The sequence below is a fragment of the Amblyraja radiata genome, chromosome 29, assembly GCF_010909765.2.
Source record: "Amblyraja radiata isolate CabotCenter1 chromosome 29, sAmbRad1.1.pri, whole genome shotgun sequence".
NCBI lineage: Eukaryota > Metazoa > Chordata > Chondrichthyes > Rajiformes > Rajidae > Amblyraja > Amblyraja radiata.
The window spans coordinates 3,196,937-3,211,218 of record NC_045984.1 but is presented as its reverse complement, the minus strand read 5'-3'; the positions used below and the strand labels follow the sequence as shown (position 1 = coordinate 3,211,218).

Genomic DNA, 14,282 nt, shown 5'->3' with positions numbered 1-14,282 from the left:
TTATGCCAATGACAGACATTCATTGACGTAAACTGGAGCAGGATGTTCCACAAATATTGCGGTTCAATCTGAATTAAACACCGAGTGAATTTAAGGTGAGACGGGTAAAATTTAGAGGAGATTTGCGGAGTGAGTTGTCTTTCAAACAGAGTGCGGCGAGTAAACATATTACAAAACCATATAACAATTACAGCACGGAAACAGGCCATCTCGGCCCTTCTAGTCCGTGCTGAACACTTACACTCACCTAGTCCCATCTACCTGCACTCAGACCATAACCCTCCATTCCTTTCCCGTCCATATACCTATCCAATTTATTTTTTAATGATAAAATCGAACCTGCCTCCACCACTTCCACTGGAAGCTCATTCCACACAGAGACCACTCTGAGTAAAGAAGTTCCCCCTCATGTACCCCTAAACATTTGTCCCTTAATTCTGAAATAATGTCCTCTGGTTTGAATCTTCCCTACTCTCAATGGAAAAAGCTTATCCACGTCAACTCTGTCTATCCCTCTCATAATTTTAAAGACCTCTATCAAGTCCCCCTTTAACCTTCTGCACTCCAAAGAATAAAGACCTATCTTATTCAACCTTTCTCTGTAACTTAGTTGCTGAAACCCAGGCAACATTCTGTACTCTCTCTATTTTGTTGACATCTTTCCTATAATTTGGTGACCAAAATTGTACACCGTACTCCAGAATTGGCCTCTCCAATGCCTTGTACAATTTTAACATTCCATTCCAACTTCTATACTCAATGCTCTGATTTATAAAGGTCAGCACACCAAAAGCTTTATTTACCACCCTATCTACATGAGATTACACCTTCAGGGAACTATGCAGTTATTCCTAGATCCCTCTGTTCAACTGCATTCCTCAATCTGCTACCATTTACCATGTACGTCCTATTTTGATTTGTCCTGCCAAGATGTAGCACCTCACACTTATCAGCATTAAACTCCATCTGCCATCTTTCAGCCCACTCTTCCAAATTGCCTAAATCTCTGTAGACTTTGAAAAATCTACTTCATTATCCACAACACCACCTATCTTAGTATCATCTGCATACTTACTAATCCAATTTACCACACCATCATCCAGATCAATGATATATATGTCAAACAACAGTGGATATGTCAAACAACAGTGGACCCAACACAGAACCCTGAGGCACCCCACTAGTCACCGGCCTCCAACCTGATAAACAGTTATCCACCATTACTCTCTGGTATCTCCCATTCAGCCACTGTTGAATCCATCTTGCTACTCCACTATTAATACCCAATAATTGAACCTTCTTAACCAACCTTCCATGTGGAACCTTGTCAAAGGCCTTACTGAAGTCCATATAGACAACATCCACCACTTTATCCTCATCAATTTCCCTAGTACCCTCTTCAAAAAATTCAAGAAGATTAGTCAAACATGACCTTCCAGGCACAAATCCATGTTGACTGTTCCTAATCAGATCCTGTTTATCCAGATGCTTATATATATTATCTCTAAGTATCCTTTCCATTAATTTGCCCACCACTGACGTCAAACTAACAGGTCTATAATTGCTAGGTTTACTCTTAGAAACCTTTTTAAACAATGGAACAACATGCGCAGTACGCCAATCCTCCGGCACCATTCCCGTTACTAATGACATTTAAAATATTTCTGTCATAGCCCTGCTATTTCTACACTAACTTCCCTCGATGTCCTAAGAAATATCCTGTCAGGACCTGGAGACTTATCCACTTTTATATTTTTCAAAAGTGTTAGTACTTCCTCTTCTTTGATCCTCATAGTTTCCATAGCTACTCTACTTGTTTCCCTTACCTCAAATAATTCAATATCCTTCTCCTTGGTGAATACTGAAGAAAATAAATTGTTCAATATCTCTTCCATCTCTTTTGGGTCTGCAGATAGCTGTCCACTCTGACTCTGTAATGGACCAATTTTATCCCTTGTTATCCTTTTGCTATTAATATAGCTGTAGAAACCCTTTGGATTTACTTTCACCTCCAAAGCAACCTCATATCTTCTTTTAGCTTTTCTAATTTCTTTCTTAAGATTCTTTATACATTCTTTATACTCCTCAAGCACCTCATTTACTCCATGCTGCCTATAATTATTGTAGATCTCTCTCTTTTTCCGAACCAAGTGTCCAATTTCCTTTGAAAACCATGGCTCTTTCCAATTATTACTCTTTCCTTTCAATCTAACAGGGACATAAGGATTCTGTACTTTAAAATTTCACCTTTAAATGTCCTCCATTTCTCTTCTACATCCTTCCCATAAAACAAAATGTCCCAATTCACTCCTTTTAAATCCTTTCGCATCTCCTCAAAGTTAGCCTTTCTCCAATCAAAAATCTCAACCCTAAGTCCAGTTCTGACCTGCTCCATAATTATATTGAAACTAATGGTATTGTGATCACTGGAACCGAAGTGCTCCCCAACACATACCACCACCTGACCTGTCTCATTTCCTAACAGGAGGTCCAGCACTGCCCCTTCTCTAGTAGGTACCTCTATGTATTGCTGCAAAAAACTATCCTGCACACATTTTACAAACTCCAAAACTACACTTTTCCCATTTCTGTTCCACCCAAATAACCTCCCTAGAATAACCTCCCAAATAACCGCCCTCTAATCTATCCTGCCAAAGCACTGCTGTAATATCTTCCCTGACAGGAAATGCAACACCTCCACCTCTTGCCCCTCCAATTCTATCACACCTGAAGCAACGAAATCCTGAACTATTTAGTTTCCAATCACAGCCATCTTGCAACCATGTTTCACTGATCGCCACAACATCATACTTCCAGGTGTCAATCCAGGCTCCAAGTTCATCCACCTTTCTTACAATGCTCCTAGCATTAAAATATACACATTTAAGAAACCCACCACCTCTTATTCTCTGTTTATTATCTTTTTCTTCTTTCTCCCCTACATGTTGGGTCTGAGTGCTTCCCTTCTCGGCCTCCTGCCTCACACACTTACTAGCTTTCTCTATTTGAGTCCCTCCCCCCAACCGTTCTAGTTTAAAGTCTCCCCGGTAGCCTTTGCTTGGAACGCGCTGCCAGGGGTGGTGGTGGAGGCAGATACGACAGTGGCATCTGAGAGGCTGTTAGATTGGCGCAGGCGGAGGTTTGAGCACCATAACGGAGGAAGGGTGTACTGGCGTGGGAGAGGGTCCAGAGGAGGTTTACAAGAATGATCCCAGGAATTAGTGGGTTAACATATGATGAGCGTTTGGTAGCACTGGCCTCTACTCACTGGGGTTTAGAAGGATGAGGGGTGAAATCTAGTTTCCACTAGTGGGAGAGTCCAGGACCAGAGGGCATAGCCTCAGATTAAAAGGACGTACTTTAGAATGGAGATGAGGAGGAATAGTCAGAGAGTGGTGAATCTGTGGAAGGAATTCATTGTCACAGATGGCTGTGGAGGCCAAGTCAGTGGATATTTTTAATTTGGAACTTGACAGATTCTTGATTAGTACGGGTGTCAGGGGTTATGGGGTGAAGGCAGGAGAATGGTGTTGAGAGGGAAAGATAGATCAGCCATGATTGATTGGCGGAATAGACTTGATGGGCCGAATGGCCTAATTCTGCTCTTAGAACTTATGAACATGATCTGCCAGGAATTGAGGGATATAGATCATGTACAGAGGAGGTTAATGATCGGCATCATGCCCAGCACGGACATGATGGGTCGAAGGGCCTGTTTCTGTGCTGCTCCATGCTCTACATCACACTAGTTGGTTGCTTTCCCCAGGCCACTAGGACATTTTGGTTAGAAGGTCCTATTCCTGTACTGTAAAGTCATATTCATATAACATAATAACAGACCCTTCAGCCCACCTTGTCCATGTTGATCACGATGCCCTAACTACGCGAGAACCACCTGCCTGCATTTAGCTGATATCCCTCTAAACCTTTTCGATCCACGTACCTGTCCAAGTGTATTTTAAATGTTGTTATAGTAGATTCATAGAATCAGTACAGCTTGGGAACAGGCCCTTCAGCCCCATTTCTCCATGCCGACCCACATGCCCTATCTTAAAAAGGTCTTGGCTCCAATCGTCAACTATTCCTTTTTTCCCCCAGAAATGCTGCCTGACCCACTGAGTTCCCATTCTTTACACATTCCCAATCCTTTCCACTCGTCACTTTAATTTCATGTTTCATGTATTTTGTGTTTCATGACTGTTGGCAGATCAATTTCCCTCCTGGGATAAATAAAATTCTATCATGTCGTATGCAGGAATCAGATTTATGCATTTATACCTCCCGATTCATCTGACATCCAGTGCACAAGCAACTTTCTGAGGGTGTTCAAACTGCACTTGTATAACATTTACAACTTCTTTCCAGTTAGAATTGGTTTTTTTCCCCATTTTCCCTGGTTCTCCCGTTCCCATCCAATACCATGGCCCCGCTTCCTCCTTGCCTTATCTCACGCTGGAAAGTGTGCAGATAATTTAGCAGCACGTTGCCAGGATTATTGAGAGGTGCAGCTCGGAAACAGGCCATTCGGCCCACCGACCAGCTATCCCCGCGCACTGACACTCGGGCCAATTTATAAGAAAAAAAAAAGGATGGGTGACGTTGCAGGTCAGGACCCTTCTTCAGAACCATCCTTTTTTTCCTCCAGAGATGCTGCCTGACCTGCTGAGTGACTCCAGCACCTTGTGCCTATCCATCTCATACTTGCCAGGCTTTGTCCTGCCTCTCCTCACTGCCAGCTTGTTCCTGCTCCAACCTCAAAATCAGCCTGAAGGGACTGGCCCAAAACGTCACCTGTCCATGTTTTCCAAGGATACTGCATGAGCCGCTGAGTTACTCTAACACTAGTCTAGTAAACCAGCATCTGCTGTTCCTTGTCCCTACAACCACTCTTATGTCACTAACAAACAAACAGACGCCTTTAAACTTTTACAACCTTGTCAGATAGCTCTCAGCTGCAGCTGTTTAGAGATACTGCGTGGATACAGGTTCTTCGGCCCACTGAGTCCGCACCAACCAGCGATCCCCACACTAACCCTATCCTACACACAGTAGGGACAATTTACAATGTTACCAAGCCAATTAACCTACAAACACTTTGAAGTGTGGGAGGAAACCGGAGATCCCGGAGAAAACCCACGCTGGTCACGGGGAGCTCATACAAACTCCATACAGACAGCACCCGTGGTCAGGATTGAACTCGGGATCCTGGCGCTGTAAAGCCCATGTCCCACTTAGGAAACCTGAACGGAAACCTCTGGAGACTTTGCACCCCACCCAAGGTTTCCGTGCGGTTCCCAGAGGTTGCAGGTAGTGGAAGCAGGTAGGGAGACTGACAAAAAGCTTCGGGAACCGCACGGAAACCTTGGGTGGGGCGCAAAGTCTCCAGAGGTTTCTGTTCAGGTTTCCTAAGTGGGACAGGGGCATTAGGCAGCAATTCTACCGCTGTGCCACCATGCCGTCCTGACTACTTTGCCCAATTTATAACATCAGACCCATTGCAATACTTGTCATGCTGTGTACGAAAGTGAAACTAAAGCATTTAATAACTCCCGACGACACTAAAAGCTGGAGTAACTCAGCAGGACAGGCAGCATCTCTGGAGGGAAGGAATGGATGACGTTTCGGGTCTCAACCCTTCTTGGTCTCAACCCGAAAAGCCCCCATTCCTTCCCTCCAGAGATGCTGCCTGTCCCCGAGTTACTTCAGCGTTTTGTGTCTATCTTCGGTTTCAACCAGCATCGGCAGTCCCTTCTTACACATTTAATAACTCCCCATGTTCATATAATATATAATTTTATTATGGTTCATATACACATCCTTTACATTATGCATCTAGAATAGAATCACTAATTGCTATCCCAATCATTCTTAAATTCACAATATATTAAAATAAGAATTTGTTTGTCATTGAAATCCAGATAAGGCTTTTAAAAAAATCTTTCTATTCTTCTCATCTTACATTTATATAAGTATTTCATTCTTTTTTCTTAAAAAAAATAGAATTACAGTTTAACGATACAGAGCAATAAACATCAAAATTACTTTCTAAACTAGGTAACAAATATTTTGTCAATAAATGTGCCAGAGAAAGCGGGTTTCACCATATCGAAAGAGGAAAAATAGCTGGGTGCTCATTCATTTCATTTTGTCCACAACATTGACAAAAATAATACAGTGTAAGTTTAAATTTTCTTTTTAAAGTGGTGTGAGATGCTACCGTATAGCAGGAGCCAAAACGCATCCTATAAGGAATGAATCTGCTTTTGAATCCCAGCAGAATATCTTTGAATACAATTTTTGCCAAGCAGATATGCAAAATACAGACTAATTATATCCTTCTGTTTCCGAGCAGGCCGTATCCTGCGCTGCAGGTGTTGAAACGAATATATAAGACACATCAATGCACCAGAAGATCTAAAGCACAGCTATATCTAATGAATATTTCATAAAGAAATCTCTTTTTTTTTCCTCATATAAAACAAAGAAGAAAGTGCTTAAAATCTGGAATTCAACAAACGGATCCTTCACGTACCCATGTCCAAATTTGCAAGAAAATAATACTTTGTTGTTTCATAAGTTTTTTTTAAATATTCGCTCCCCACTTAAAAGGCAGAATCACCCTCTGGGTTTCCATGCCTGTACTCTGCCAATATGTTCCAATTAGTTCTTGCACTGGAGAAGACAAGGGGGTCAGAAATGCCGATTAGACCATGTGCTATTCACTTCCACCGTTCCGTCGCGTCTCAACTTTTCCCACTTTTGTCCTTTACTCTTCTTCTCCTCCATCCCGCTCTGTTGTCAGACCAAAGACTCCGCTGCTCTGAAGGCTCTCTGCTACTTTGCTTAAAAAGAGCCTTCTATGTGTCTGAGCCTGCGCCCAGTGGACTCTGCAAGGGTCCACTCACACCAAGGCATTCAGGACACTTAGAGCTTTCTTTCCTCCCATTCTTGCAATCAGTCTGAAGAAGGGTCCTATTCATCTTCTCCGGGGATGCTGCCGGACCCAGTTACTCCAGTATTTTGTATCTATCCAAGGCATTCAGTAGACAGCAGTCAAGTTGCGATTATTCACCCTCAAGTCCAGGGGATTGATTTTAAACAATCACGTCAAATCTAGACTGCCTGGACCTAGTCTCACAGTTAATAATGTCTAGCAGCAGAGTTAGGCCATTTGGCCCATCAAGTCTACTCTGCCATTCAATCATGGCTGATCAATCTTTCCCTCAACCCCATTCTCCTGCCTTCTCCCCATAACCCCTGACACCCGCACCAACCCAGAATTTACCAATCTCCACCTTAAAAATATCCATTGATTTGGCCTCCGCAGCTTTCAGTGGCACACCACCCGCCAACTAAGAAATTGCTCCTCGGCTCCATTCTAAAGGTAAATGAACTGTGTCCATTTACAGAGCCACTGAGAGACCATAGTCATCAGGTCAGGAATGTCCCTCAGGTGAAGTACGGAGTGCTTCCTCTTTATGTCTCAGTGCAGCAATCTGTTTTTTGGGGATTTATAACTCCTGCTTCAACTAACTTCCAGTGCACAAGTAACTTCCTATGGACTTCCTCAACTGTGCTCAACCTGGACTTGTATCACATGATTGCAGCTTCCTCCCTGTTTGAATTAAAAACAAATTATTATTCTTCCCCAGTTTCAAATGGTATTTTAAATGAAAAGACCCACTGTGTGTAAAGTTCCAAACCACGATTAAGTTAATAAATAATTTATTTTGTATGTTATATATTATTCTATGACTATATTCCCTTATAGGACACCTGTAATGGAGAAATTAGATTACTCGCTACGCAAAATTAAATATATACTTATAAAAGCTTGCTCTTTGACACAAGGCAAGGACGTCGAACAGTTTCTCCTCCCTGGTACATGGAATGGAGCGCATAACGACAGTAGAAGTGTAATGATTTAGAACGTGTTAGTTACAGCTACTGGTCAGAAACAAATTAAGCAGTGATGATCATTTCAGTAAAAGATACCGATGAGTAAATAATATTCAGAAACTATTTTAGGATTTGGATACTCCTGGCCCTTTTCCCCCTTTTCTGCCCTCTGTGATGAAGATACAACAGCTGGGAAGCTCGGACAACCAGACTTAACTACGGCTTCTTCCCCTCTGCTATCCGACTCCTCCAGAAGGGTCTCAACCTGAAACGTCACCTCTTCCTACTCTCTGGAGATGCTGCCTGACCCGCTGAGTTGCTCCAGCATTGTGTGTCCATCCTGAACCAATCACCTCTTTCATACACCCCCTTCCCCTTCCCCAAGGTGCTGTCTCACATTCTGAACTCCACCTCATTCACTTATTCCATTATCCTGTTGCACTAACTGCACTTTGCACAACAATCTCGCACCACACAACCTTTACACTCGCCACATAACTCATCACTTCTGTATCTGTATTATTTACTCAGAGCTCCTTTTCAATAAGGAATTTCATTGCATCCTCCTTACTGACAATCAACTAATCCGATTTAACTTTTGATGGGAACGGCTGATAAGAACTTCCAAAGGGGTACAAAATGCGTTATTAATTTTAAAGGGTGGCTATGGAGTTTGGATAAACCATTTAACATCACGTCTTTTTTGACCAGTAGTTCGTTCAACAAATTGGTTTTCAGAGTGAGAAGTCTGTGGGCAAATAGCACCTCATTCTTATACAGTGCAGGCTCACTGATGTTATTTTTCTGCTAACTGTGGCCATTTTGCAGAAGGGACAGATAAACCCTTTTTGGTTGCATCTGCCCAGGTCCAATCTTGTAAATTGGGTTCTTCAGATCTGCACAGGCTGGTTAAAAAAATGCTGGCCTGCTGTTAGTTAAAGATCAAAACTGTGAACCTTTAAACAAAAAAATGTCTAATGTGCATTTTCTGCACAAGCCGCACCTTCAGGCCACTTTGTGGGAAAACACCAGATTTTTGTCCTGGGGATAAATGTAAATGCGTAGCTAAGCTGTGACTATTGTCCACCAGCACAATCAGAGTTTGAATAGGTACCATAGGTTTGAGCTATTATTACATGCAGGCATCTTATCGACCATAGCCTAAAGATATAAAGCAGTAATATCAACATATAGACATTTATATGTATAGGATTTCAGAGTTTAAAAAAAAAAATCGTTATCTGCAGCAGTGTTGGATGCCAATTGCAAGGGACTTTGACCCACACTTTCTCAAATCTTCTCGATGCCGTCATGCTGAAGAAACGTTCGGGAGAAAGAAAAATCCAATCTCAACAAGAACAAGTCTGAAGTCACCGAGCTTTTGTGTAAAAAGAAACCAACTTAATAACATATATAGGTTTACATTACAGATAAAATACTATCTATATTCCTTTAATTTGCTGCTCTTTCTTTTAAACTGATGGAAAAAAACAAAACAGATTTTATATAAAGAACCTTGGAGGGAGAGTCTTGTAATGTTGCATTCGGGTCCATGATCACAATGGAGTTGATTTTAATTGCCATGCACAAAAGTCAGTATTTCCACTACTCAGTGTCTGGTTATTTACATTCGTTCGACTGTGACGGTGAAACAAGATGGAGTGCAGTACATTCATTCTCGGGCTATTGCCACTGGGGGATGGAGGAGTTTACAGCCCGTCCATTTCCCACTTTGGGAACGCCGCGTTTAGCTGTTGGTGGAGTCAGGATACTGCATTTCCGTGCTGAACACTTCCTTGTAGAGTGGCGGGAAGTTGTGCACCGTTTGTGGGTGCAGCAACTTGAACAGCTGCAGCTTGTCCACGTGAAGGTTGCAAACCGACTTCAGCACCGATGACTTGGATATCAGCTGTGGTGGAGGAAGGGAAGAGTTCATAAGTTCCAAAGTCATCGGAGCACAATCAGCCATTCGGCCCATCGAGTCTACTCCGCCGTTCAATCATGGCTGATCTATCTTTCCCTCTTAAACCCAATCCCCTGCCTTCTCCCCATAGCTCCTGACTCTCTTACAAATCTCTGCTTCAAAAACACCCACTGACTTGGCTTCCACAGCAGTCTGTGACAACGAATTCCACAGGTTCACCACCCTCTGACTGAAAAAATTCCTCCCCATCTCTTTTCTAATGTTATGTCCTTTCATTCTGAGGCCGTGCCCCCTGGTGCTAGACTAACTGATGAGTGGAAACATCAGAGAGACTGCAATCAGTTGAGAGGGAACAGAAAGAGTTTCCCCAAAATCTTTTACCTCACCAATCATAGGTAGAAATTCAAGTTTTTAACCGAGAATAGCATTATCGAAGTGTGCCATGTTGTGAACACAAGTTGTATGAGGCATAGTTTAGTTTAATTTAGAGATACAGAGCCGAAACAGGTCCTTCGGTCCACACCGACCAGCGATCCCCGCACACTAACGCTATCCTACACACACTACAGACAATTTACAATTTCAACAACCCAATTAGCCTACAAACCTGCACGTCATTGGGCTTTGGTAGGAATCTGGAGCTCCCAGAGAATACCAACGCAGGTCACGGGGAGAACGTACAAACTCCATACAGACAGCACCCTTGGTCAGGATCGAACTCGGATCTCTGGCGCAGGAAGGCAACAACTCTGCCCCACTGTGCTGCCCTCATTTCTGTGTTTATATTTATTTTCCCCAAAAATAACTTTCCATCTTACAGCCAAGTTGATACATAGTTCTTTACCTTTGATAACTTGTCATCGTCCCGTTGATTCTTTTGAATGACGTGTTGCAATGCCTCATAAATCTTGTCCTGTAGCTTCTTAACTTTTCTGGCTTCTGTGAGCCATGGTCGATCTTAAAGAGAGGGGTGAAATATTGTTCGAGTGACAACAAGAAAACAGGCCCATCGGCCCACCGAGTCCGCGCCGACCAGCGACCGCCCAGTACACTAGCACTATCCTACACAGTAGGGACAAGTTACAATCTTTACCAAAGCCAATTATCCTACAAACCTGCACGTCTTTGGAGTGTGGGAGGAAACCGGAGCACCCGGGGAAAACCCACGCAGTTGTGGGGAAAATTTAGAAACTTCATATAGACAGCACCCGTAGTCAGGATTGAACCTGGGTCTTTAGCATTGTGTGGCAGCAACTCTACAGCTGTGCCATTGTGCCATCTGTTTCTATTTCCCTCATTTTTTCCCTTTTTTAAAAAGTTTGGTTTGAGGGATCGACAAAATGTGCATGGACTGGATAAGGAAGTGGGATTACATAGAACTAGTGTGGACGAGTGGCAGGCATGGACTCGATGGGCCAAAGGGCTGGTTTCCATGTTGTATCTTTCAATCAATCAGCTCAGTTCAGTTTACAAAACCATCAGGTAACGAGAGTCATAAAGAGCGCGGAGATCAGCCATGATTAAACCATGAAAGAACAGCCGATGCTGCTTTATACCAAGTAGTGACACAAAATGCTGGAATAACTCAGCAGGTCAGGCAGCATCTCTGGAGAACATGGATAGATGACGTTTCGGGACAGGATTAAAGAAGAGGTCCGACACAAAATGACGCCCATCAGTCTGTACAGAATCATGAGAGGAATTGATCGGGTAGACGCAGAGTCTCCTGCCCAGAGGAGGGGAATCGAGAACCAGAGGACATGGGGTTGGGGGGGGGATTTAATAGGAACTCGAGGAGTAACTTTTTCCACACAAAGGGTGGTGGGTATATGGAACGAGCTGCCAGAGGACTTAGTTGAGGTAGGTATTTTCACAATGTTTAACAAAACATTTAGACAGTACATGGATAGGACAGGTTTAGAAGAATATGGGCCAAATGCAGGCAGGTGAGACTAGTGTAGATGGGACTTACATTCTTCCTGTTCAATTAAATTGAATCAAAATGAAACTGGAGCCTTTCAGTCACTGAATTTCAAACAAGTTTGCTCTACAGGTTTAGGTGACATAGATCAAATGAGGAACCATGGAAAGGGGCCTAAGAGTTGGCATTGAACAAATGGATCCCTACACTTGGCTCACAATCAAACTCCTTATAAAGTAATGTGCAGTTAGGAACTGCAAACTTCAAGTGCCCTCTATAATGTTTGGGACAAAGAACCATCATTTATTTATTTGTCTCTGTACTCCACAATTTGTGATTTGTAATAAAAATAAAAATCACATGTGGTTAAAGTGCACGTTGTCAGATTTTAATTAAGGCCATTTTTATGCATTTTGGTTTCACCATGTAGAAATTACAGCAGTGTTTATACATAGTCCCCCCATTTCAGGGCACCATAATGTTTGGGACACAGCAATGTTATGTAAATGAAAGTAGTCATGTTTAGTATTTTGTTGCATATCATTTGCAAGCAATGACTGCTTGAAGTCTGCGATTCATGGACATCACCAGTTTCTGCGAGCCTTCTCTGCTAATGCCATGCCTCTCTGCCTCAGAAGGCAGTGGAGGCCAATTCTCCGGAGGCCTTCAAGAGAGTTACATAGAGCTCTTAAAGATAGTGGAGTCAAGGGATATGGGGAGAAGGCAGGAGCGAGGTACTGATTGTGGATGATCAGCCATGATCACAGAGTGAATGGCGGTGCTGACTTGAAGGGCTGAATGGCCTACTCATGCACCCATTGTCTATTGTCTGTAATTCAGACATCTTTAGCTTATGCTTGTTTTGGGTGCTAGCCCCCTTCAGTTTTCTCGTCAGCATATAAAAGGCGTGCTCAATTGCATTCAGATCGGGTGATTGACGGCCACTCAAGAATTGACCATTATTTAGCTTTGAAAAACTCTTTTGTTGCTTTAGCAGTATATTTGGGATCATTGTCTTGCTGTAGAATGAACCGCCGGCTAATGGGTTTGGAGGTATTTGTTTGAACTTAAGCAGATAGGATGTGTCTATACACTTCTGATTTCATTAAGCTACTACCATCAGCAGTTGTATCATCAATGAAGATGAGCGAGCCAGTACCTTCAGCAGCCATACATGCCCAGGCCATAACACCCCCACCACCGTGTTTCACAGATGAAGTGGTATGCTTTGGATCTTGGGCAGTTCCTTCTCTCCCCCATACTTTGCTCTTGCCATCACTCTGATACAAGCTAATCTTCATCTCATCTGTCCACAAGACCTTTTTCCAAAACTGTGGTTGGTCTTTTAAGTACTTCTTGGCAAACTGTAACCTGGCCATCCTATTTTTCACGGCTAAAAAGTGGTTTGCATCTTGCAGTGTAGCCTTTGTATTTCTATCATGAAGTCTTCTGCAGACGGTGGCCATTGACAAATCCACACCTGACTCCTGAAGAGTGTTTCTGATCTGTCAGACAGGTGTTTGGGGATTTTTCTTTATTATAGAAAGAATTCTCTGTCATCAGCTGTGGAGGTCTTCCATGGCCTGCCAGTCCTTTTGCGATTAATAAGCTCACCATTGCTCTCTTTCTTCTTAATGATGTTCCAAACAGTTGATTTTGGTAAGCCTAAGGTTTGCCTGATGTCTCTGGTTCTTGTTTCTCGGTCTCATAATGGTTTCTTTGACTTTCATTGATACAACTTTGGTCCCATGGTGATAAACAGCAATAAAAGTTCCCAAAGGTGATGGAAAGATTGGAGGAAAGATTAGGTGCTGAGAGCTCTCTTATACCTGCATTAAGGAGGCAATTAAACACACCTGAGCAATTACAAACACCTGTGAAGCCATGTGTCCCAAACATTATGGTGCCTTGAAATGGGGGGGGGAACCATGTATAAACACAGCTGTAATTTCTACATGGTGAAACCAAAATGTATAAAAATCTGTAGCCTCCTTTTGCTCTGGTATTTTACTTAATTCACATGTTTAATCAATAATGTTTTATTATTAATGTTTAATGTTTTATATGTCTTTCCTAACTGTCACTGTATGACGTTGTCACTTGCGGGCGGAGCACCAAGGCAAATTCCTTGTATGTGAATACTTGGCCAATAAATTTATTCATTCATTCATTCAGTCTGAAGGGTCTCAACACGAAAAATCACCTATTCCTTCTCTCCAAAGATCTGCCTGATCCGTTGAGTAACTCCAGCATTTTGTATCTCTCTCGTTATGAATAAGATGTGACCAACATTTACTGCATCTCCTACAACGATGCAGAAATATTTAGTGTACCCACCTGGTGACAACAAGATGCCAGCTGTGAACAACGCAATCTCTTCCTCCGTTAAATGCAGGCAGCACAAGCCTTTAGCAAATTCAAATACAACGCTGATAAAATCGTCACAACCTGAGGGAAAGAAGAAATGACAACTCTTGTAAATCCAGTCATAGTCATACTGTGTGGAAACAGGCCCTTCGGCCCAACTTGCCCACATCG

General features: G+C 42.6%; 1 protein-coding gene across 1 annotated transcript in view; it reads right to left on the bottom strand.

Annotated features, from left to right (window-relative positions):
* Positions 1–5,778: 5,778 nt before the first annotated feature.
* The window catches only part of LOC116989251 (nuclear receptor ROR-beta-like), a 78,392-nt gene continuing 69,888 nt past the window's right edge, over positions 5,779–14,282 (bottom strand). The window contains exons 8-10 of the mRNA XM_033046445.1: positions 14,082–14,192; positions 10,668–10,780; positions 5,779–9,808 (exon numbers count right to left, since the gene is read on the bottom strand). Coding sequence (XP_032902336.1) covers positions 9,647–9,808; positions 10,668–10,780; positions 14,082–14,192 — 386 coding nt within the window. The 3' untranslated portion in view covers positions 5,779–9,646. The remainder of the gene's footprint in view (positions 9,809–10,667; positions 10,781–14,081; positions 14,193–14,282) is intronic.